The 24062-nt window shown below is 35.6% G+C and overlaps 2 protein-coding genes across 2 annotated transcripts; one reads left to right on the plus strand and one right to left on the minus strand.

Annotated features, from left to right (window-relative positions):
• Nucleotides 1-119: 119 nt before the first annotated feature.
• On the plus strand, nt 120-7041 carry Rpn11 (regulatory particle non-ATPase 11). Its single transcript, XM_019052688.2, has 6 exons — nt 120-280; nt 1129-1374; nt 2649-2865; nt 3421-3533; nt 4444-4644; nt 6377-7041. The coding sequence occupies exons 2-6, from the start codon at nt 1132-1134 to the stop codon at nt 6536-6538; spliced, it is 936 nt and encodes a 311-aa protein (XP_018908233.1). The 5' UTR covers nt 120-280; nt 1129-1131; the 3' UTR covers nt 6539-7041.
• Nucleotides 6876-23930, minus strand: LOC109037850 (jouberin). Its single transcript, XM_019052680.2, has 12 exons — nt 21355-23930; nt 20318-20469; nt 19235-19682; nt 18169-18341; nt 17483-17684; nt 15755-16043; nt 13487-13708; nt 12321-12644; nt 11606-11847; nt 10768-10927; nt 9440-9690; nt 6876-8252 (listed from the first exon to the last, which is right to left on the minus strand). Exons 1-12 carry the CDS (start codon nt 21447-21449, stop codon nt 7691-7693), a joined length of 3120 nt encoding a protein of 1039 aa, XP_018908225.2. The 5' UTR covers nt 21450-23930; the 3' UTR covers nt 6876-7690.
• Nucleotides 23931-24062: the final 132 nt, after the last annotated feature.

Raw genomic sequence — 24062 nt, forward strand, 5'->3', positions numbered from 1 at the left:
GGGCTCCATGACGTCATCTTGAAACATCAAAACGTAATCCGTTGACTAGAAAAGTTTTTTCCCCATTGTTCAGCACCTCAGCTGGGCAACGATGGATTTCTTCGATGAGTATGATAATGAAGTAAATAATTCACCCACTGTGACTTGCAAGTGCCGAGGCCGCGTTAGTGTGATATCTATTTATTTTTAGTTTTCATTAAATTTAAAAGTGGTTATTTACCGCGGCAGTGATCTCCTCGAAATTCCCAAGCAGACGTACTTCTTCCTGCAATAAATCCTTGTAAGTTTCACAGTAATAATGCTCTGAAGTCTTGTGTTTTCATTTGATAATACCTAACCTCAACAGCTGATTGTCATCATTATTGTCAGCAACAATAGGATCTCTTGCTGTCCTTTTTCGTTAAAAATCCTAGAAGAATTCTGTGATCAATTCTTTTAAGCTCTGTGTCTGAGCGGAAAATTCTGAGGTAACCTGGTGTGGAATAGTTTGTATCTCTAAAATATGCAACGCTAAGTTTCGATTGCGCTTTCAACGCTCATCGAATCAACTCTGCCCTTTACTTACTTACACGCACTGCTGGTTGATCAGCTGGGTTGCTAAAGTCTTTGGAGAGCTCTCTGTCATTACCCAGTGACAATAACAACTGTTGATGGGCTCCGGAGTCATTATGTGAAGATTAGCTACGCCAGTCTTCCAACTGCTCTCCAAGTCTCTGTCTCTCGAAGTTGGAGAGCTAGAGAGTAGCACGGAGGATGATGTGGAAGAGAGGTTAGCTTTACCTCTCTTCTTCACTTCGCGCCATTTTACGGAAGCAACACCATCAGGTTTTGGGTCTGCGATTTAGGAAAGTTTGACAGTTGAGAAATAAGAGAGATTTTGTTCACTTAACACTTTCCCAACCAAATTTAAATGAACAATGAAGAATCTGGCCAACAACAATGCAACGAGGCTCTCAGTCAGTGGGTAATCTTTTAAGCCCTCTGCTTGACGTTCCTCTGGAGAGCAGACCGCAGACATTAGCAGTGCACTTGTAGCTATGCTTTTTTCATTAATTATTTTACTTACTATCCCAAGTTCTTAAGAGTTACAATTTCAATTATTTTTCTATTTTTTTTTTTTTTTTTAAGGCAATGGATCGTTTACTCCGGTTAGGTGGTGGGGTGCCTGGCCTTGGGCAGGGACCCTCGCATTCAGATGCCCCTGTAATGGATACAGCTGAGCAGGTCTACATATCTTCTCTAGCTCTTTTGAAAATGTTGAAACACGGTAGAGCAGGAGTGCCCCTAGAAGTCATGGGTCTCATGCTTGGAGAATTTGTCGATGACTACACGGTTCGTGTTATCGATGTGTTCGCTATGCCCCAAACTGGAACGGTAAGTAATTTCAACCTTTTTTCCCCTCTTCCCAGAATCTATTTTGTATTACTTGGAAAGTAAATAATCAAAAAAAGTTCCCTGCTTAATGTCACTGTACAGCTAACAAGCGGCCTCCTATGGTGTAGTGATTGTAGTGCTGACTCTATGATTAGAAGGTCCTAGGTTCGATTCTCGGCCAGGTGACCTGAGTTTGATAATCTCAATCAAGAATCGCCTTGGGATAGTTGGACTGCATTTTGCAATTTAGAACTATAAATTTTGGCTCTTCTGGAAAAACACTTATGTGTATAGAGAAACTAACGGCACATACGTTGTTTTTAAACGGGCTAGAATTTATAGTTCCAATTGCAAAATGTAGTCCAGTTGTATAGTCCTACCTTAATCAAATTTAAAAATTCAAAATTTTCCAACACAAATTTTATTTTAGTGTTTTGGAAAGTAGATACTTTGACTTAACTTCAAAACAAGACTTTGCTCAATTTTTTTTTATAAACCTTTGAGAAGTTACAGCCATCGAAAGTTTTATTGGACTTCAGTTTTTTGCAAATATTAATATTTGCTATAAAATCAATGAAGCAAAGGCATTGAATCAGTTAGACCGTGCATCTTGTGTCACAGAAGGTGAGACAACTTTTCAAAATTTGCATGGCGCACGGACTTATGAGTGTTAGCACCGACCTCGCATTGATGAGTTCATTTGTCCCAATTGTGCACATCTGGGCAAACGTAGTGGCAGCCTAAGTGAATTTTTGTAGGGATGTGAGGCTTTCTTCTCAGTTGATAATAGTTTGGAAAAGTGAAACTTTGCAATCGGTCGTAAAATATATGCTCAACAACTTTTGACCCTAGGAATTTTGTGTGGAAATAGACTCAAGTGAGTTATTCACGACAAAATGAGCGTGCAAGTGAATTCTCCATCGCTTCTCTGCAGTCTCGTCGAGTGCTCAGGACATACGCTCTCTCCCCTTCCCTCATCATAGGGTTCCAAGAAACTTGTCACGTCTTGCCTGTAAAAAACTGAGCTGGATGCATAGTCTACATGATACAATGTTTTTGCAATGGAGGAACCAAATGAACTTAAATTCGGGGTATAATTTTTTATCCTCAGGTACTTACAGCATCCCAGTTTGACTGGGATCCTAGAGGTCACAGCTCAAAACCTTGTTGAGTTGACGGGGGACAACCCCCATGGGGCTTTATTTGAAGAGGCTATTTTTTTCTTGCTCAGCATTACTTAATTATTAAAATTGATGTCATTACTTGTTTCTCAGGGGGTCAGTGTAGAGGCTGTTGACCCTGTTTTTCAAGCCAAAATGTTGGACATGCTTCGCTTAACAGGACGACCTGAAATGGTAGTTGGTTGGTACCACTCTCATCCTGGCTTTGGCTGCTGGTTGTCTGGTGTGGATATCAATACGCAACAAAGTTTTGAAGCTCTCTCAGAGCGTGCAGTAGCAGTAGTTGTTGATCCTATTCAAAGTGTTAGAGGTTAGTTCAAGTAGTTCATCGTTGTCGTTTCAAAATTTGGAAAAAAGCTTTACCAAAAATGCAGAAATTTTTTAGCCCCCCTATTTTTCATCATATAAGGCTTAATTAAAATATTTCTCCTCCCAGGCTACTTCAGAGGTGCCAAAACTTCTAAACCACGCTACCGGACCGGTCGCAATCTGTAGTTAGTGAAAATGAGAAGGCCCCAATAATCGTATTTTGAAATGGGAAGGCGGCAAATTGTTTTTTTTTTTTTTTTCCAAAACTGTGGTGAAAAAATCTTATTTTTCATGTACATGTTTTCATTTGCTACTCACCTACATCCTCTTTGCAAAATTGCAGAAGGGGGTTTTTTTGCTTGTCAACGCTGAGAATAAACAGAAAAGCAAGTATTTCATTTAACACCATAGTACCTCTTAGTTTTCACCTAGCGAGGAAATTTTAAGTAAGGAGATAGTCAATCAGGAACTGAACATTTCCAATGCTGGCCTCCAGCTTCTCATTTCAAGTGGAGTTAATCATACTAAAAAAAGTTTGCTCTGTTATAATTTTCAGGAAAAGTTGTTATCGATGCCTTCAGGCTGATAAATCCCAACATGATGGTCCTGGGGCAAGAACCGAGGCAAACGACCAGTAACCTTGGGCATCTTCAGAAACCATCTGTTCAGGTGAGAGACATCAATTTCAGTTTTTTCCCAAAGGGCACTGCACCAAAAGAGGAGAACTAGATTGCACACTTAATGTTTGTCAAATACCTAAGCCCACCATCCCAACACACCTCATGATAATGATAATAAAATAGTGTATTTCCTCCGTAAAATACACTGAAAAATAGAAATCCATTTCTTCCTTCAAACTTGGAGGAAAAAGATACCAAAATCAAATTAAGCTTCCAAAAATCATTATGCAGAAGAAAATTACTCTGGATGCTTACAAGCAGCTCTTCGTGTTTCTTTGTGAAAGTGTAAGTTTCTATGAATGGAACTCTGCAGCGAAGTTCCTTATTCACCAAAAAATAGGGTGTTCTGTAATGCACTGCTCTTCACAAGTTCAAATTGTAGGGAGGGAGCCCTTTGGCAACCCTGAGAGTAATCTCTAAGATCTGCCGCTCCTTTTGAAGCTGCATGTATGAAATCTAAATATACTATTTTAATCACAGCAATGCATTCAAATAAGTATAAAAGGAAACGTACTTTTAAGACAACCCATGAATTCAGCGTATGCAACTGATGTACATGCGCTGTAACACCTGTGGTTTCTCTTCAAAATTTCAACTGTGTAGTAGAGATAGCCCTTGAAAATTATTTATTCTCTATGTGTAGTTGTTTCTCTTCAAAATTTCAACTGTTTAGTAGAGATAGCCCTCGAAAATTATTTATTCTCTATGTGTAGTTCTTGTCATCCCTTAAGGTTCAATTCTCTCAGTGCAGCTTATTGACAAATTTATGAATAATTTCTTTAATTTTGGATGTATCTTATTTTGAGAATTTCTTTCAAGCAAGAAAGTCTACCTTGCTCCCTCCTATTTTTTTTTTTTTTTTACTTATGTATTATAAACGATGTTTTATTCTTTTTTAGGCCTTAATCCATGGCTTAAATCGACATTACTACTCAATCTCCATAAACTACCGCAAGAATGAACTGGAACAGAAAATGTTGTTGAATCTTCACAAGCGATCTTGGATGGATGGCCTGACACTAACAGATTATGTTGATCATTGTAAACTCAACGAAAGCACTGTCAATGAAATGTTAGACCTTGCCAAAAATTATAATAAGGTAATTCAAACTTTCTTATTGTGTGTTGTTTTTTAATTTTTTTTTTTTTTTTTTTTTTTTTTTTTTTTCATCATAAGAGGAAATCATGTCTTTCCTCTTTCACCTTATTCTTAAAAATGAGAATCTCAAATGTTGAAAATCAACATCTCAGGAGCAAAAAATGTAGAAGATGTTTTGCTTGCGTTCAAAGTTTTCTTATTTATTATTATTAGAGGCTGTCTATAAAATTTATAGTGCTAAATTTCGGATTTTTCGACCCCCCCCCCCCCTCTCCCCCTTTTAATGCCTCAGGCCCCTATCCCTCAACCTGTAACAACAAAACGGTGTGATGCTCTCTGCTCCCCCCACTTCCTCAATACAGTTTCACAAATTTCTGGAACGACTCTTCGTTGTAGTATACATACTTATCAAATGTTTGTGGTTGTATAGGACTAGGCAGTTCTTGAATTTTCCATCTGAATTACCTGGAATGAAACCTAATAATAAGCCCAAATGTAATCATTGAACAAATTCTGTTTTTCGTCTATGGAAGCTTATCAAGCTTCTTTTGTTGAAATAAAATTGAATTATAATTTGAATAAAATTAGCCAAAATAGTTTGCTCATTTGATGATTCAGGTATCCAGTGGTGACTTTAATCATTTTGTTGACACTAATTTAAGAGCAACATCTTATGACGAAGGAAATTTCTAACATTTTAAGGACAATAAGTGCTGTCCCAAAGATTTTCAGTCTCAAGAATTTTTTTGACCTATAAGAAGTATTTTCAATCAAAGAGCACAATTAAAAGTGAAAATATTGACAATAACCAGAGGGAAGTATGATTCACTGTTGGAAGTTTGTAAATGTTACTGGCAAAAGCAGAAATCAAATCAAGTCAAATCACAATTGAATCAGTGAGAATGGAAACACACCAACTCGGTAACTCGAAAATGCTCAATTTTTATCAAAGACAGTCAATTTTCCTAAAAGTCATTGAAGTCAGGGAATCTGTTTCAACTTGGACCTTTAAAGTGTCCTTATGTACTTGTGTTTCGACACCAAAAATTTTATTCTTGAACTTACTTCTTCACCTAGTGTGCAGTTTTGCGTGTGGCTTCATTATTTTCATTTTTTCGAGTTGGTGTGTTTTTGTTCTCACTGATTCAATTTGACTGAATTCAATTTGCTTGATCATATCTTGAGTTTTTTAAAAAGTTAGCATTTGACACGTCAAATCACAGTGTGACTTGTCACATCGCGATTTGCTGATCAATGTCAGAGAAAAATATGAGGAATGATAATGTAACAAGATGGAACTTCATACCTTAAAAAAACTGTCAATGTGCTGTGTTGATCTTTAAGAATAATGAGAAACGCATGCAGAATGACACAGATTTACTAACGCATTTCATATTATAGAGGGGGAGACACGAAAATTCACTATTTTCATTGGAAAAAGAAATCACCTTTTGATTTAAATTTTGTGGAAGTGTCGCATCAGTACATTAAAGCATTAAAAACTAAATTATTAGAGGGGAAGGAGGGAGACTCAAGAACTTTATCTGTTTGCACCTTTCTCTAACACATTCAGATTTGACTGATCCTACATTCCCACACAGACACATTTTTCCAGTACTTATGAGTTGGCAGTTTCTTTTGTGTGGCTTATTTAATTTAAAACTTTTGTCTTTCCATTCGTGACTCATCAATTAGTTTATTGGTACAATAATAACTAACTGTTGGTGTTGCAGGCTTTAGAGGAAGAAGAAAAAATGACTCCGTCTCAGCTTGCTATTAAGAACGTTGGAAAGCAAGATCCTAAGCGGCATTTAGAAGAAAAAGTCGATCTGCTAATGTCATCAAACATCGTCCAGTGTCTAGGAGCTATGCTTGATACAGTTGTGTTCAAATAAGTATTAACAAACTACTTTAACTTATCTTCCCCAGGATGTATTAAGGAACAGTCCGTGCTCTTGTTTTGGAACAAAAATCGATTAGTTTCATTCTGGAAACACCCTCTCTAACCTTGGTGAGGTTTCAAATTGAATTGAATTTTTAAATTGTTGCTCTGCACCTGATGTGAGTTTTTAGTCTTGTTCTAACATCTCAAATGCCTAAACAAGTCTGTGCAATCGCATTGTATGTAAGTAGTGCCCAGGTATGTGGAAAAAATTTGCACTGTGCGATGAGAGAATAAAATCCTCCTGCTTTCTGTTTTTTAAGAAATTACTTTAGACTGTGAAGGACACAGCTGCATTTCTACCTGTCATTTCATATAAGTTTTTGTACATCGTACTATGTATTAACTATTTAATTTTTGAAAGCTTTTATTATTTTTGTAATATTAATTTTCATCAGGTCTACAATTGTCTTATTTTGTACCATAAACTGTGATTAAATCTCATCTAAAGCAGTATGAACTTTTTTTTTTAATTTTCCATCATTCAACAAACCCCTCTTAGGGGTGTCCCCCAAAACTGTTAGATATTCTAAAAAGTGAACCTCTTTGACCCAGGGACATTTCCCGAGTTTCGTTTCAAAAGCTCAATTAGGAGAAATTTTAAAAGGGGAGGGGGACAGGCTGTGGGGGCACCTTTTGTGTGTGCTTACCAGTTGACTGTTTCTTGGATTGTCCCATTACAGTGATTACAGGGCATTGAGAAGACATTCGGTGGCTGAAGTGCAAAACCATGTTACTCCATTTATGGTGTTGCAGCCTACCGGTCATACTTTATTTTTTATTTTTTGGAACACCAGTCAACGTATTTTCTGTAAGTTTCTTGGGTTTCATTTTTTGTTAACAGAATATTGTGTATAAATTTAATGCTGTAAAGTTGGCTTGTATCTTTTCAAAAAATAAAAAAGTGGAAGTGGAAATTTGGAAATACTGCAATGGAGATAAATGATTGTGCACTCTAGTCGTGGAGCTGCTTCTTTTATTCAATAAGAAATGACACCTTCTATTCTCTTTTAAAAATTTTAATTTACAGTAAAAATTGGAAAACTCAAAATCACTTAACACGTAAAGACTATTTCCTTAAAATTAGAATTGTACTCAAAATACTTCACTGGCTACTTAACAAAACTTTATCAATTTTATGAATAATATTGGCTAATCTTTGATCGTGTATCAGGTCATCAGGAAGCTCAGATGAAATTAGTTCATCACCTGTATTTATACCTTCATTGCCCATTTCAAATGATAGATTGTCGTACATAGATATACTTCTGTTTGAGGACGAATTCACACTGCTTGACATGTTTTTGGTTCCTCTCTTCTTCCACTTCTCTGATTTTTTCTTTCGCTCAGTCTTTAGGAGAATATCTTTGTTAAGCAAATTGGATTCGGAACCGCTTAAAATCGAAATTGATTTTGCAAACAAAGATTTTTTTGAACTTTTTTCGACTTTTTGGGGGGTTTCAACAGTCTTGGAGTTAATATTTTGAATGGTGATTCTTGTCGGAGGAGCTGTTCCTTTGGTCGGTTTTGAAAATGAAGGCTGCTCCGCGAGTGCTTGGGAGTATAATTTTTCCCATTTGAATGGTCTCCCTTGTGATTTAACATCTTGAGCTTCGCATGAACTTTTCTGTACCAAGGTTAATCCGATGCCGTTGATTGGTTTTCCCCTGAAACATTTAATGTTAAACCAATGAAGTCAATGTTAAGTCATTAATAATCCATACAATCCCAAGTATGTATCTATACTATAAACAAGTGAGAGTATAAAATAAAAAATGTCAATACCTGCCAAAACTAATTTTGGATTGAGTTGGCACTAGGCACATTCATTCACACAAGAGGATTCCTACACAGTTAAGAAGTAGTACAAGGGAGTTGAGAGGTTGAAAACAAAAACTGGGAGGGTGGGAGCCTGGGAGGGTGACTTTGATGGCTAAAATCAGCCCAATTCCGAATTTCTATAAATCCAGCCATTTGATGGCAGAAGTTTTATATGACACAAAAGTAATTGATTTTAACAGGTTATCAAGCGGCTTCAATAAGATTCATACCTGTAATAAGAGGTCTGTTAACAAGGAAGGTCATTTTTCATGGTTTTATCAAGTTAGAAAGAGAGCGAATATAGTTAATGATGGAAGATCGTATTCTGTATGTTGCGGTCGAATGTATTACACAATGAAGAACTGCAAAATTTATGCTGACGCCTGCCGTCTGACTATTCAGGCTCTAAAGACGTCTGTGTTGCACGCGTCAAAAAGTGAAGGCATTTGCCTTTGAATGGCAACAATCAGATTCAACTAAACCTTAATGTTTCAAAGATTTCTGGGTCACAATACATCCATTTAAATGCTGTCAAACTGTATTGCTTGAATGGACACTCCCATTGAGATACTCTTTTTTTTATTTATTTATTTAAGTACATATATACTTTTATTCGTTCATTTTTTGGCGGTTTTTTTGCTACAAGTTTAAGGACATTTTTCCAGAAAAAGGAAAATTATTATTTTTTTTCCTGTTTCTTTTATTGTAATGTTTAATAAGAAGACCTATTAAATCTCTATTGCATAGCATTGCATGAAAGCAACAAACGGTTTTCAACTTTATTTCTATGCTAGAGTATTAAAGTGAATCAAAGCTAGAAATTATTTTTGGGGACCATTTTAAGTCTGACCTCCTAACTTAAAAAAAAACTACAAAAATTGATTCCAACTGACTCAATAGTCAACAAAATACCTTACAATGTAGATTTGCTCTCCAAAATCAACGATTAGGTCATGCAACAAAGGATTAAACTTCAGATTGACTTTTTAAATGAAGGACACAAAAAAAAAATCATGGAAAATCACAAACTCACCGCTGATAATGCCCCACAACAAGGGATGAATTATTCCTGACGGAGTGAACAGAGAAGGCTGCAATATGATCATGAGGGTGGTAGTGAATGCAGCCACAACCTGCTGTGAAATTATCTCCAGAATAAATTCCGATTTGCTCACCAGTGTCAGTATTCCAAGCCACTAGGATGCCTTCCTCACTCCAAGCAAATAAGATGCCTCCACACTGAGAGAGACAACTGCCTGTTTGTAATTTTTCATTCAGACAACCCTGTATTGACAAGTCAAAAGGATGCGGAAAGTATGAAACAAAAAGGACTTGAAGGAAATAGTGTGGAATTTCTTAACGCAATATTAGTCGTACAGAATAGTGTATTTTTTAATCTTGTAACGGCGACATTAAAGCAACTCTATCAGGCTCTGATCAAAGAAGTTTTAAGAAAACCTTTTGGCAAGGGTACCACTAAAATTTTCGTCTCAGTATCAAGGTTTCTGACATTCAAGACAAGGGGTCGTGAGAGGTCGCTGCAGGAAATTAATGTCAACGTTATTCCAGAACCAGTTTAGAGGGGATTCTGAGTAGAGGTTTGGGTAACCTTGCGACAAAAAGTATAACAAGAAAACTTCTCTAAAAATCCGTGGAAGAATCTTTCTGTATAAAAAAAGCTGCTAGCACCTTTGCAGAAAGGTAAATATGCCCCACTTTTTGTAGCACGATTGCTGAAATTTTGTCGAAACTTTTATAAAAAAAAAAGTTCCTTTGCATGGTTTCAGGCAAGAAATGTAACATCTTCATATGGATGGTTATACATGTTTGGGAAGTCAGGTCTTCCCTGGGTCCATAATCTCAATTGAGCACTCTTAGAAATTCTTCCTAAACTTTTCCACTGAAATAATTACACATAATTTCCGGCACATGCAACCATGAATTGAGAAGGGTAGAAAACATCAAACTCATCTTAACCTTAATTTTGCAAAAAAGCATTAAGACCTGGATACACGCTCAAATTTCCGTCAATTTCCAATCAAAATGATAACAAAAATGGCGGTCAAATTTTTGCAGGCCGCAAAAATTTGATGGTAGATGGTGCGCACCAGTCACCATTTGATCGGAAATTGATGGAAATTTGAGCGTGTATCCAGACCTTAAAGGCAATGTCACATATGAAACTGCTGAGAATTTCAGATCAACAACACTCAAATCCACAAATAAAATTGCAAATTTAAAAGTTTTAAACCATCCGTAAGATGTTGCGTTTCCTTCCTGTAGTTCTACTTGTTTAAGAAATCGCTGCCTCTCAACAGAAAAAATGTTGATAAAGAAAAAAATAATAAAACGGAAACTTACTTGATACCACTGGATGATGGCACCGGTTGCCAGGTCCATCATTCGCAACTGACTATCACGAGAATGAATGATCATTCTTTTTCCACCAGGGTGCATTAAGATGTTATTAATATTAATTCCAGCCAATTCAGACACAATATACTCTTTAGATAAAATCCACCTGGAAACAAATGATTTAAAAACATGACACTTATAAAAATGAAAGATCTGCGGTTTGCCAATAGAGATGTAGAGTTATAATTCTGTACATTTTTAAGGAAAATTTAAGAATACACTTTACAGTATGATTAGAGCAAGTTAAAAACAGGTTATGCCTAATGAAAATAAGTGAATAAAATATGAATATGATAAAAGTAATATCAATTCTATTCTTTGGAAACTTCTTTGGAAAGGGACTGGCACAAGGTAAGTGAAACGAAGGTGTGCTCTTCCCAACCTTTTTAGCTAGAATTCAGCTTTCGGCTCCTGCCGCTTGAGTTGTGATGCTGAAGTTTAAATTTTAACAATTTTGCAGTTTTGGCCGAAAACAAATATGAGCATCTGCTGTTGATAAAAATGAAAATAACAGCCAAAGTACTGAAAGCAAATGAACGTTCATTTTGAAAGAATTCGCTTGCATTGTATTTGTCCGTTTTAATCAACAGCAGAAGATTATATTTGTTTTCGACCAAGACTGCAAAATTGTTGAAATTCAAACTTTGCGCTTCAGCTGTAGTGGCGGTAGCCGCAAGCCAAATTCTAGCCAGAAGGGTCGGAAAGAGCATGCCTTCGTTCCACTTACCTCGGGACTGGCACCACTTTCAGTTTTGAAATTGTGTGTTAAGAAAATCTTGCATACCTATCATCTTGAGAAATCCAGGAAATGATGACACCCACACTATCAGCACTGTACAAGATACCATCGCTATAACAGATTGAGTTGACAAATCCACAGTGGACGCTGAGTTCCTGACTAAGTTCGAATGCACCAATTTTCTTCGTGCACAGCCACAAACGAATGACACCATCACAGCAACCAGAGACTACAATATACTTGTTGATGAAAATTGCACAGTAAATATATGAGGGATGAGGAAGCATCTAGACGCAAAGGAACAAAACGAGAAAGTAAAAAATAACTTCAATAAGATTTCAAGGAGATGATAAGTAAAATTACGAACATAGATGCCTACTGAAAAACCTTTTTTTCTCCAACTTTCACTTGTAATCTATTGTCCACTGGGATAAAACTCGTATCAGACAATATCTGAGCATTAAAGGAGTATTGAAGAAAGTTACTTAAACTAGCAATCACAAAAAATGGACAATAAGCTTATTTCCAAAATTGAGGTGATTGCCTGAAGAAATTACAGTACTCACTGGCAAAGGTCTACACTTCGGCAGATGTACTTGTCTCCTTTCCTTTTAATTCATCCAGAATTGGGGACCTTATTACACTTTGGGAAAAAAAGTTTTGAAAAAGAGTATTCAATAGACAAAATTTTAGAAGTGTCAAGGAGAGAGCGAGAAAAGAAAAATAATGCTTTTGCAATAAGATGCACGCGTTGAAGTACCTGTAGCAGTTTAGGTTTCTCGACTTCCAGAATATGCCAAATGCAAACCGTGCAGTCAGCGGATGCTGACAGCAGGAGACTATCATCTGAGCTCCATCGTAATGAGTAAACTAAACCTTGATGGCCTGATAGGAGACAAAACAATTGACCATGTGGGATTGTGTGGATATAAATATGCGAAGATGCAGCAGATGCAAGCAGTAGACCGGACCATGAAAATTGAACTGAGAGTGCACCATGATTGTGAATATTGAGTGAAAGAAGTTTTGAATTGGGTAGTTTGCAAGATTGGCCAATTAAACGAGTCCATTTGACATCTGGAAGCTGAAATAAATAAGGGAGATATACCTGTTGATGAAAAAAATTGCTCAAATACTCTTAATTATGGTAATGGAAAATATTTATACTTATGAAATTAAATAATAAGGAAAAGCATCCTTGAGACACAAATATTCGTACATTATAATACGTTGAAGCAGTTTAACACATGTTTTCTCTTCAAAATTTCAGATAGAACATGATTCGCGCGACAAAAATTACTGGAATCAACTCCTAACTAAGATTTTAGTTAGTACTAACGTTTTTAGTTTAGATTGGTTGCTGGTTTGAATTTCCCCCTAATGCCGCGATCACATGCTGAATTTGGCAGCTGAATATGGAAGTCAACAGTCATCGCTTAACAGCTGAAATTTTGCAAAGTCGAGTTCCTTTAATCTAAAAGTGTATCAAATCTATTCAAATAGTTCAGACAAATCCGACATTATCCAATGGTCGCTGAAAATCGTTGCTGAATTTTGCGTGACACACACAAAATTCAGGCATCGGGCCGACAACTTCCACATTCAGCTCCCATATTCAGTGTGTGATTGCAGCATCACAAGTAAAACAATAGTCTACGTAAATCAAATCATGCACTACAATTGTTTAGGTAGGCCTCTTAATTGAGCAATATTCCTTGCCTGCCTTGTGTTGTTCTAAGTGTTAATAGTGTGCAACAGCTGAGCTGAAGCAACAAGATTGAGGTTGCCATATTTTCATAACTCAGAGACTGTGACGTAACATTTAGTAGTGTAACTCTCTACTAATTCTGTTTTTAATAGGATTGCAACAACAACTTTTACTGTAAATGCAACCTCACAAGAAAAACTTGCCGCTTTTCTACTCACCACTTGGTCTGTGAGATTCCCAGCTAAACATTCATTGTCTTTTGACTCTGAATGAAAAAATTTCAATGACTGTAACCCATCAGTGGGCCTCATTTCTTGAGATGACGAAATACTAGACTTTAGGCCACTGGTGAACTCACTCAATATGGGCATCGTTTTAACAGTGACATAAAGAGTGCTAGGATACGGTTTGAAACAGCGGCTCTTATACCACCAAAACAGCTAAAAAATAGTATTGAAAAAAAATTGAATAAATAAATGAATCGGGTGACAATGATGAGCAATAATTTTTAACTAGCACATGAAAAAGAGGGGTTTATCGACAGCGTAAGTCTGCAATCACATATCTCGTTTGCGGTGTCTAAAAATCTCCCCCTCTAAGTTACTTTTTTAAAGGAGAACAAATTGACATCATTCCTTGAAGTTTTTGCAGAATTTTCTTTGCACAGAGAGGAAAAATCACTGCATTTTTAAGGAATTGCCGTTGAGCAGTTTTCCGTTTAAAAAATAAAGTATGACAGGAAGTCTGCAACATTGCAAACCGAGTTAGGTGATTGCTGACTTACACCGTCGTTATACTTCAGGCTTAAACATAATATGTATTTGTCTAAATAAATGCATGCACCAGGCTGATAACTATGAAGAAGGCTGTAGGGGAAAATTGCTGGTTCAATATTAAAAGAGAAACATAGTTAGGGGTATGATAAGAGAAATTAAATAATAAAGGATTAAGAGACATCATCTAAGAACAGAAAATTGTGCGTGACACAAACTAGGAACAAGGCGCAATGCTTAAACACTGAACTGCACAGAATGTGTCATGAACAATTTCTCATTCTTAGATAATGTATCCTGGTCAAAAGCAACTATGTGAAACACCTGAAGCCATCAAAATGTAGAATTTTGATAATGTTTTGATCTCCTATCTACACTTGATGTTATTACGAGGGGGGACCCAAAAAAAACCGGAATTTCTCTGTAACTTGGCAATAATGGAAAATATTCGGGTTCCACCGCTAGGAGGTGTAACTAGGAGCTATGAAGAGTCACTAGGCCAAATTTCAACATCGTAGCACATTTTCTTTCCATTTTGGCGGGACTTGGCTTCAGGGGTGTTTGGCGACTTCGTAGTTTTTTAAGATGAGTCAATTTCAGTAACAACACTTAGAGCTCAAATTTTTCTCTCTTGCTCGATAAAAATACGGTTTTCTCTGTTAACCTTTTAAAGTGCTGCTTCCAAAGGACAAGCCTTATCAAAGAGTTCATTGTAATTACGGTTTTTCAGTTTCAAAATGGTCTGTATCGCCCGAAACCTCTGTATGGCTCTAAACCGCTATCGTCATCGGCTAGAACCGCTGAAAACATGAAATAAATCGCGTTTTTGTGAATGAACATGGTTAAATATCGTTTCGTCTACTAGCAGATATCACTTGGATGTAATACAGAAATATTCAGAACATTGCTGTGAAAAATTTTGGCATAAAACGCGTTGTTGCCGAATTGATCCCCTATTTTGCGCTCTAGCCGGTGACGACCGCTTGGCGTTCAGCCTACGTTCGAACAATAAATCACACTTTAAAACAAAGAAAACATTTGTTCACTTATGTTATAGGTAAATCATGTTCTCTGCAACATTCACTTCAAAAATTGGCAGAGTTTAGCCGCACACAGCCTATGAAAATCACCTATCTTAAAAAACTACGAAGTCGCCAAACACCCCTGAAGCCAAGTCTCGCCAAAATGGAAAGAAAATGTGCTACGGTGTTGAAATTTGGCCTAGTGACTCTTCATAGCTCCTAGTTACACCTCCTAGCGGTGGAATCCGAATATTTTCCATTGTTGCCAAGTTACAGCGAAATTCCGGTTTTTTTTGGGTCCCCCCTCGTAGTTGCAGTTTAATGGACTCATTCTATTAGCGTAAAAAATAATATTCTTTAGTGTACTGATTTTTATGCACATATCTATGGAGCTTTTTGCACTACCACCAGACTTTAATGCACAAAAGTATGTTATTCAAAACTAAACTCAACAACTTCTCTGCTAGAAAAAGTTGGTTTCTTGTAGAATTTATTAGATTATTTTTGTCTTGACCAGAATTTGAAATGATTGGAAAATTTTGGAGAGTGAGTAAACAGCTGATCTTTTCCTTTGCATTCAAATCAGCAGTTTAATTAAATTATTAATGAAAGCCGGTTGTTTCTACACTAATAATTCGATGCTCTCTTTGAATTGTCTGCAATATGATCGCACAAAGATGAAAACACTTACATGAGGAAGCTTCGACTTGGACTGAGATAAAGTTCTGTGCTTTGGTTGAAATAACTGAAGTCTTAGCTTCTTATTCAGATTTGAGTGACTGTGCTCATTCATGATCTTGAGAAATGCCCATGCAATGTGATGCCATGCAGATTCCGACCCAAACTGTGCATATTGACAGTCTGCTAACGAAAAACTAAGTAAGTCAATTACTTCAAACAAAAATAGAGTCGTCGGCTTCAGAAGGGTTTCAGGTGCTTCATTCAAAAGAAGTAGTTCTTCCCATTTTGGTACGATTGACCTGAAAAACAATTAAAAATTAGACCAATTAACGAGTCAATAGGGGAGGTATAATGTCAGCTCCTAGCAACTAAAATCAGATAAGGAAAAAGTTAATTCATCCCACTGTTTTTTCCTCTATTATGACTGACATATTTTAAGTCTAAAAGAGAGTGCAGTGTTATTTAGTTCTGTCACAAACAAAGATACAAAAGACTATAGGTTAACCCTGAAGAGTCTCATTTGAGGTGACTCAGAGGTGAGCAAATTTCAAGAATTACTTGCTTTAATCACATTAATTCCAAACCTGAAAAGTAGAACAAAAAAAGAAAATAAAGAAAATGATAGTTAAAACAATTTAAAGTAATAAATAACAGGAAAAAAATACAGTACAGCTGTTGATGAGCCTGTAACTACTCAGAATATCCTGTCATTCTTTGTTATATTCTTAGTCTTAGCCTTATTTTATCCATGTTTTTAGTTATCAAGTGATCATTCATTGGTATCCTACTGACAGCCAATTTGTTAATCTTCAGCGTAGTCCATACCAATTGTTAAGTCATCATTCATCAGTACCATACTTACAGCTTAATCATTATTCGTAGATACTTTAAAAAATATCTGTTTGTAAAAAGCGGTTTTCAGGTCTACGTTTATGATTAATTCTTTATCGAAATGGACAAGCAAACATCTTCTAGAGTGATCTCTAGTTATTATATGGAGGTAATCAAACATAGCAGGTATTCAGACTGTTGGTGCTGAAGGTTGAATGTATGACTGGACCGCATTTTGCAATTTGGAACTATAAATTCTGGCTCATCTGAAAAGACACTTATGTGCATAGGGAAACTAATGGCACATACGTTTTTTTTTAAACCGGGCTAAAATTTATGGTTCCTAATTGCAAAACGTAGTCCAACTGGCATTTGAATTTCCAGGGAAGAGGATGTTCAGAAATGCCAAAACAACTTGAGAATATTAAACTGAAATGTAAGGGCAAAATAATCGGACGACCAAAACCTTTGCGTACATTACTTCAATGGGTCTTTCCCGAACAGAGACAAAATTGAAAAGAAAAAAAAAACAGTGAAAAAACTGAACGTGAAGGCTCAGGGTCTGCAACTCAAAATGAAAAGAGACGAACTTAAAATTAGCTATTCATCTGTTCAGCGTAGACAATCAACCAATTATTTATCCATGCGGTAGCAACAAATAATAGGGTGGGCCGAAAATTTTTTCTTCTAGAAATCCGAAAACGGCTAGGGCTCAAAGTTGTCAATAGGCACTGACAGAACGACAAAAAAGTCCTATTCCAAAACTCCTCCATCAGCATCGTCAACATGGGGGTTGAAGTTGTGAGGGCTGAATATTCCGATGTATTGAGTTTTTTCAAAATTAAAATAAAGAAACTCTAAACTTAGTTTGTTTATTAAACAAAAATTTAAAGTACCTAAAACTAACTTTTTGTTGTAAAAATCAAAAGGTTGAGTCATGAGAGGAAGGATAAATTCGGCTGGATCGTGATTGGATTGCTTCTCAGGCATGGATCTCTTGAGAAATTCTCCTGTGTTTTGATCGACAACGTAGACTCTAACTAATGGATGACACACTAAAAGATCAGGTACTAGTCCATCACAGCCATGAATTATTACTCCCAGAATATCTGAAAAAGGTTGGAAAGTTAAATCAGTATTTAGAAAGATGGTGTGATAAAGGTATTGAGAAAAATAAAGGTTATTCGATGTTTCAAATTTCAAATGATGTTGCACAGAGAAATAAAAGGTCAAAATTTTAGAAAAAACTTTTGGGCATGTGTTAAATTCACTTACAATCGGTGTCAAATAGACTACTGATATAAATTTCATGCTGATTGATGTAGTGAAAATCAATGTAATTTTTCCTCAACGGTCTTCTTCTGAAATCATTTTGAAAAAAGGGAAACAGAGATGAATTAGGATAGAGAGGAACCTAGCTATATGTTTCCAATTTGTTAAAGAGAGAGCGAATGATTGAACCGAAGAAAAGAATTCGTGGTGCTTGAAGGGTAAGTAAGAGCCTGGTAGAATACATAGCTCACAAAGGAGAAACATTTAAACAGCTTATCAGAAAATTTAAACACAAATTATGTATGTCTTGCATCGGCATACTTTTCTCTGAATGACAGTCTGTGTTTAGTTGAAAGGCCTCGTTTTTCCATTGCTGTTTTTCATCGATGATTTCAGATGAAACTTGATCTTTCTTGGAAAGAGGGCCAAGTTCTATCATATCATTTTCAGCTTCTTGTAATTTTTTCATTTTTTTTCTTCTTGGTTTAGGCTTCCTGAAACAAACGATGGAGGAAGGGCTTCATTATCATTTACTACACAAGCAAACCAAATAGTGGAAATTAAAAAGCGGTTCAAGTATAGGTAAACCTAGGAAACTAGGAGACAAAAAATCTTTAAAATGGGGCCAATTTGAAACTTTGACTACCTTATTTTCAAAACAGCACATAATTGAATGGAGGAATGAGGAGACGAAAAGGGAATAAAAAATTGAGTTCCCACAATTACCGCAACACAGAAGCAATTAGATTAAATCCAGTTGGATCCATTTCAAAAAAAATTAATTTGATAACGAGCTCACTACAGAGTACGGGTGTCCTATCCGTATTCCGTAAGTTAACGAAACAGTTCTATTAAAAAGTAGTAATGACGAAAAAACCCTTACTGATAGCTATTGCAGTTTTTGGAGTTGACGAAAATGAGCTATTGCCATGTATATCAGTCTAACGGGCCAAGCAACTAGCAACCAAACAAAAAGACATATGGGACAACAATGCTTTACCTCAGAGCTCATGAAGTTCCGATAGCATTGGCCAAGTTCGTCAAGAGCAGCCTTATCTATGTGTATCGGTACATTGGAACAAGCCATACTGATAGCTTAATGACAAGAATTCGTTTGAACACCCCTAACCAAGGAGAAGAACTAGTGTTAAACAACACTTTATTCATTCTCATGGGTACATAAATCACAAACTTCGTTACTACAACTAGTAAAGTAAAAACTGAGGCACAATTTATTTTTAATGATTGACACTATCTGTCAAAATGTATGCTCTCACAAAAAATGCCTCACTGAAAGTGACGGATCAATCCCTGTATAAGAAAAAAAAATAATAATAAAAAAAAAAAAAAAACTCAAGAGTTGCTGTATCATAAAGAGTAACTGCACCTTTTGATTGGAGGACTGATATCATCTTCATGATTGGAAAAGGCAACTACAGACTGTTTTGAGACACTGATGATTGCTTGTCCATTCTTTTCTGGAGTATCATTATCTTTCAAAACTTGTGCAGAGCCTGCACTTCGTGGAGTTGAACAGCTTTTTCTAGGCAGTGGTACTGGTGGTTTGTTGGAGGTTTCAGATTGTGAAGCACTGCTGAGCTCATTCATGATGAAGACTTCTGCTAGCTTCGCCGGAGGGATTCTGTCTTTGGAAGGACTTTCTGCTTTATTCTGAGTGGTATCTTCAGGAGTTTTCTCTGAGGTGATACTCTTGGGCTTTGATTGAGAAAAGTCATGGATGTCCACCTCACACAATTGCTCATTGGCCCTCTTAGCCGGGGAGTGTACCAGATTACCAGTCTCAACGATAACAGAGTCTCTGTTGTCATTATCTTCTGCAAAATTGAAAAAAATGTGGAATTACAACAAGGAAATTTGAAAATGGAAAAATAAATTCAAATTGTTCTAATATTAGTTATTGTAATTGTTTTAAGTCTTGAACGAACCTTGTTAGACAATCTCATCTGAGACCATTGTATTAGCTACGAGCGTCTTCCAAGAAGAAAGTTTATTTAATTAATACTTCAGAGACTAAAATGACACTCGAATCTGTGTAAATTTCCTAATTCATTTTACCTAGAGCTCTGCAAAAAGCCTGAGTTTTTTTATTTTGGACCAGCAGTTTGAAAAAAAAATTGATTTGAACACAAAAAACTCTAAGGGAGTTCCAACCTTGAACAACTGAAGCTAAGAGGAAATGTGCGTTGCCTTGCCACTTACTGAACTGTTTCTGTGGTAAAAATTGATTGACAAGGCGGGATAATATATGTAACACCGTTTTTCTGTCTTTCCAGACATATTGGTTTTAGAGACAAATTTAAGAAAAAATCTGAGAGATTTCATCTTGATTGGTTGTAAATGGATCAATGTTAAGTGTATCATCATGAAGTTGCTGTTACAAAACTTTGTCTATGAGAAAATTGACAATTTTGTTCGTTTTTTGTTTTTGCACAAAAAATGAAGTACTTGCCTTGAATTATAAATGTACGGTTGCTGCCTGAACTGCTATCTATGGAATATGTAGAGGCTGGCGAAGCTCTTCGTAAAGGTATGATCATACTTTGTCCATTTTCTAAAGGGTTTTTTATATCTAATCCATTGCTGTTTTCCCAAACATTTGATCTGCAAAAAAGTACAAAAATTTAGCATGTTCGACAGACATGGGGCCAAAAACCATGATAGTTGCACGGCTAAAGGGAAATAAATCAGAATCAATCTGCAGTAAAGATCTAGATCCGTGATGGTAAGGTTGAAATTTGTAAAAGGTTTATAGGCCAGCTCTTGTCTTGCGAGCCATTACTTTAGGCTCAATGGTAAATTCAAGGGCAGCGCAATGTACACCTATGGACAACAAATTTCATTAAAAATTGTACAAACTATTGTATACTTTGTGCCTTTTTTGTCTTTTAACCTCTTAGCTTTGTTATGTAGTAATTCTTGCCCACTAATGGCTTGGTTGTTGCTTTCATACCTTGGCTCGGCTAAGAAATAATCAACATTGAATTAAATTACTTTAAAAAAAAAAAATTAAAAAATTAAAAAAAAATAGAAACTTTCATAGATCACCACTTTATGAGCAGGTTCTAGAGAAGATGTCGTTTGAACTTTGCCTGTTAAAAAAAGTTCACCACAAAAATTTTACAATTACAAAGATTATTTACTGAAAAATAACAAGATGCTTCCTGATTTATTTGTTCACAGGTTTTTTAAGAGCTTTCTCTTCATATTTTTTTTTAAACTCTGCCCTACTGGACATATCTGTATGGTAGCAACTCAGTGATTGGTAAAACCTACTTCAGAAAAAAAAAATTACATGATCCTTGTTTTTAGCTTTAGTAGAAAAACATTAAAAATTTAAATGGTCTAGCACACTTACACAACTGATTAATTTACTCAGAGAAGATTGGAACAATTCAAAACAATTTCAAAACGAACTTAGTTTAGAACAATTTGGGTCAAATCAATTCCAATCAGAGAAAATGAAGTATAAAGAGTCACTGTTCTTACCGTTTTGTTTCAGGGTAGATATTTTGCTTCTCATCATCACTTAAATTTCCACCAGATAAAGATGTTCGTTTTTGAGGCGGTCTAAAGGACATCATTCACCTCAGACAAAATTCCTCCTGGTAGCAAGATACAATTTAACAGCTAAAAAGATTTGGAAATCCATTGAGGTCATTTTGAGCGTAGCTGTTGAGAGTGAGTTAAACCTTGCAGTATCTTCTTTTCCCATTAATAGAATGATAAAACGGCAAACTTTTCTATTCTTTCATTCTGATCTTTTCTTCTATTCTTTCTGACATACATCAATTAAACTTGCGGAATTTTTTTCAGATGTCTACTTTTATACCTTAAATAAGAAGATCAAACTTCAAAACATCGTCCCTCAAGTCCAAAAACGTAAAATATTGAATGAGATCAGAATTTGACTTATTTTACTTTTTCTCTCCAAATATAATCATGAATAGAATGAGGAATAAAACACCAATGATTTCTAGGACATAGAAATTCTGTTTGGTAAGAACTTCTTACGATTAGTTTACGCTATTGGGCCTTGGCGATATTTGGGTTTGAAAGTCTAAAAAAATGGCACTATTATTTTATCTTTCTGAAACTACCTACTAAACTATATCGTTAAAGAGAAAAGACTTCTTTTACCATAGACGACAAATATTTACTGAAATAAAAATTGTAGAAATATTAATTTCAAGATATTCTGTATCAGAGGTGAACAAACATTAGCATTGGAATAATACAGAAACTAGAGGAAAATTATTAAACTTAGCTGACTTTAGTCTTTTTTTCATTTTGCTTCTCATTTTAGGCATTAAAAGTTGATTAACAATGCAGTATTAACAATGTACGTTTACAGGAATATCATACCAGCTGGGACTCACTGATAAAAGAGACAGAAAGAACTCCAAAATGCAATTGAGTCTAAGAAACAAAGTGAACTAGTTGAGCTCATTAATTTTTAAACTCCTCACATATTTCCATGATCACTGCCGTGAATTTACTGTTCATAAAACTTATTTGTTGTGTCAGGGTAAAAATTAATACAAAAAGCAAATATTACTTTTACTCTTAAATTGTAGGGAAAAAAGTCTCATCAATACATTGCGAAAAGCTTAAATATTGATTTTCCATTTTAAGTTTTAGGAAATGAAACGAAAATGACTTTGCAGTTCCCCTTTTCCTCAAAATATCCTTTGAAGACCCCAAATTGAAGCAAAATTAAACTAAATCACCCCTCAGTTCAGCAAACAAAATACAATAAAATTTATTTAAGCCTTATTTGTCTTTCAAATAGAAGTTCAAAACATTTTTTGGGGAAATATATGGCTGACGTCAGCTCCTAAGCTATTTCTGTCCCTTTTAAAGCCAAGGCTATTAGTATTTTAGAAACATTTGTCCAATAAAATGGTGTTTACTTCTGAAACAGCATCAGTTTAAGTAACTTGTGTGTTGCTGACGTACCATTGTGGGACTTGATGCATGCATGTTTCCCTAGGAACTTGCACAAGCAGTTTAATAAATAAACCGATAAGATATCTTCTATAAGGGACAAAAGCTGCTTAGCAATGTTGTCTAGCAAACCTCAAGAGGCAAAAAAAAGAGTGAAGTGCATTATGTTGGCAAAAAGGTTGTAAAGAGGTACATGTAGAATAGCTCCAAAATCTATTGAGTTAGGAAGCGTAAACCAGTTTATCAATTAATCTTCCTTGGACGATTGATCTATGGTTACCTACATATTTTTTATAACTTTAGGATTTCCTCATCGCTCCTTCACTTTAAAAGTTATAAAATATTTGGTTCGATTATGATCTTTTAAAGAGATAACTCAGCCACAAAAATGGCCTTGAATGACTTAAGTGCACAGTGAACTTTAAGTTTTGCTCAAAATAAATCTACATTATTAGATGTCTTCTTTTAGGATCTATGCAATAAGTACATTGTTTTTCTAGGGTCTTTTTACTGTGATGAATCTATTATTCTGCAGAGACATTATCGCTGTTATTTGGCAGGGGCAGTACTCATTGCTTTTCACAAAAAAATTAATTCAATCTACATCACTGAACTCTTATCTGCGGTCAATTTTTGTGATTTTGTCTCAAAACAGTTTACGTCTAAGATCTTGGAGCGGTTCTTTTTTAGGATTTGCGAGAAGCTGGGCAGTGGAATTTGAGAGCACCTAGTTGAACTTTAGTGACACATTTTGCACACATCATTGCCACTAGCTAAACATTTGTAAAACAGCAGGATATTGATAGTAAGAGTCTTGAAGAAAAATTGGACAAAAATTAAATTTTCAAATTTTATATGAGTTTAAGGGGGCTCAAATGATGCATGAAGAGCAGAGGAATAAGTTAGATTACCAGCTTAATTTTCTGAACGTCAAAAAGACATTTTTAGTTGCATGTAGTATATGACACTTCCTTGATTTTAGCACTAATTTAAAGTAAAAAGAATTGAGAAATCATACAAATTAAGTTTGGGCCAAGAGAGAGACTGATCGATACTCCTATTTTGCAGGGAGACTAATTTATGCTTTGTAGTTTCTATTGGATCTTATTTTTTGAACTACTTTGAATGTGCTCCAAGGATTAAACAAGTTAAATAATAAATTAAGGTAATTTTAAGATGAGAACACTTAGGCAACTCTCTTCTTAAAGTTACATGCTATTATTTTTACTTCCAAAGATAGTAGATTCAAA

Source organism: Bemisia tabaci, chromosome 5, assembly GCF_918797505.1.
Source record: "Bemisia tabaci chromosome 5, PGI_BMITA_v3".
NCBI lineage: Eukaryota > Metazoa > Arthropoda > Insecta > Hemiptera > Aleyrodidae > Bemisia > Bemisia tabaci.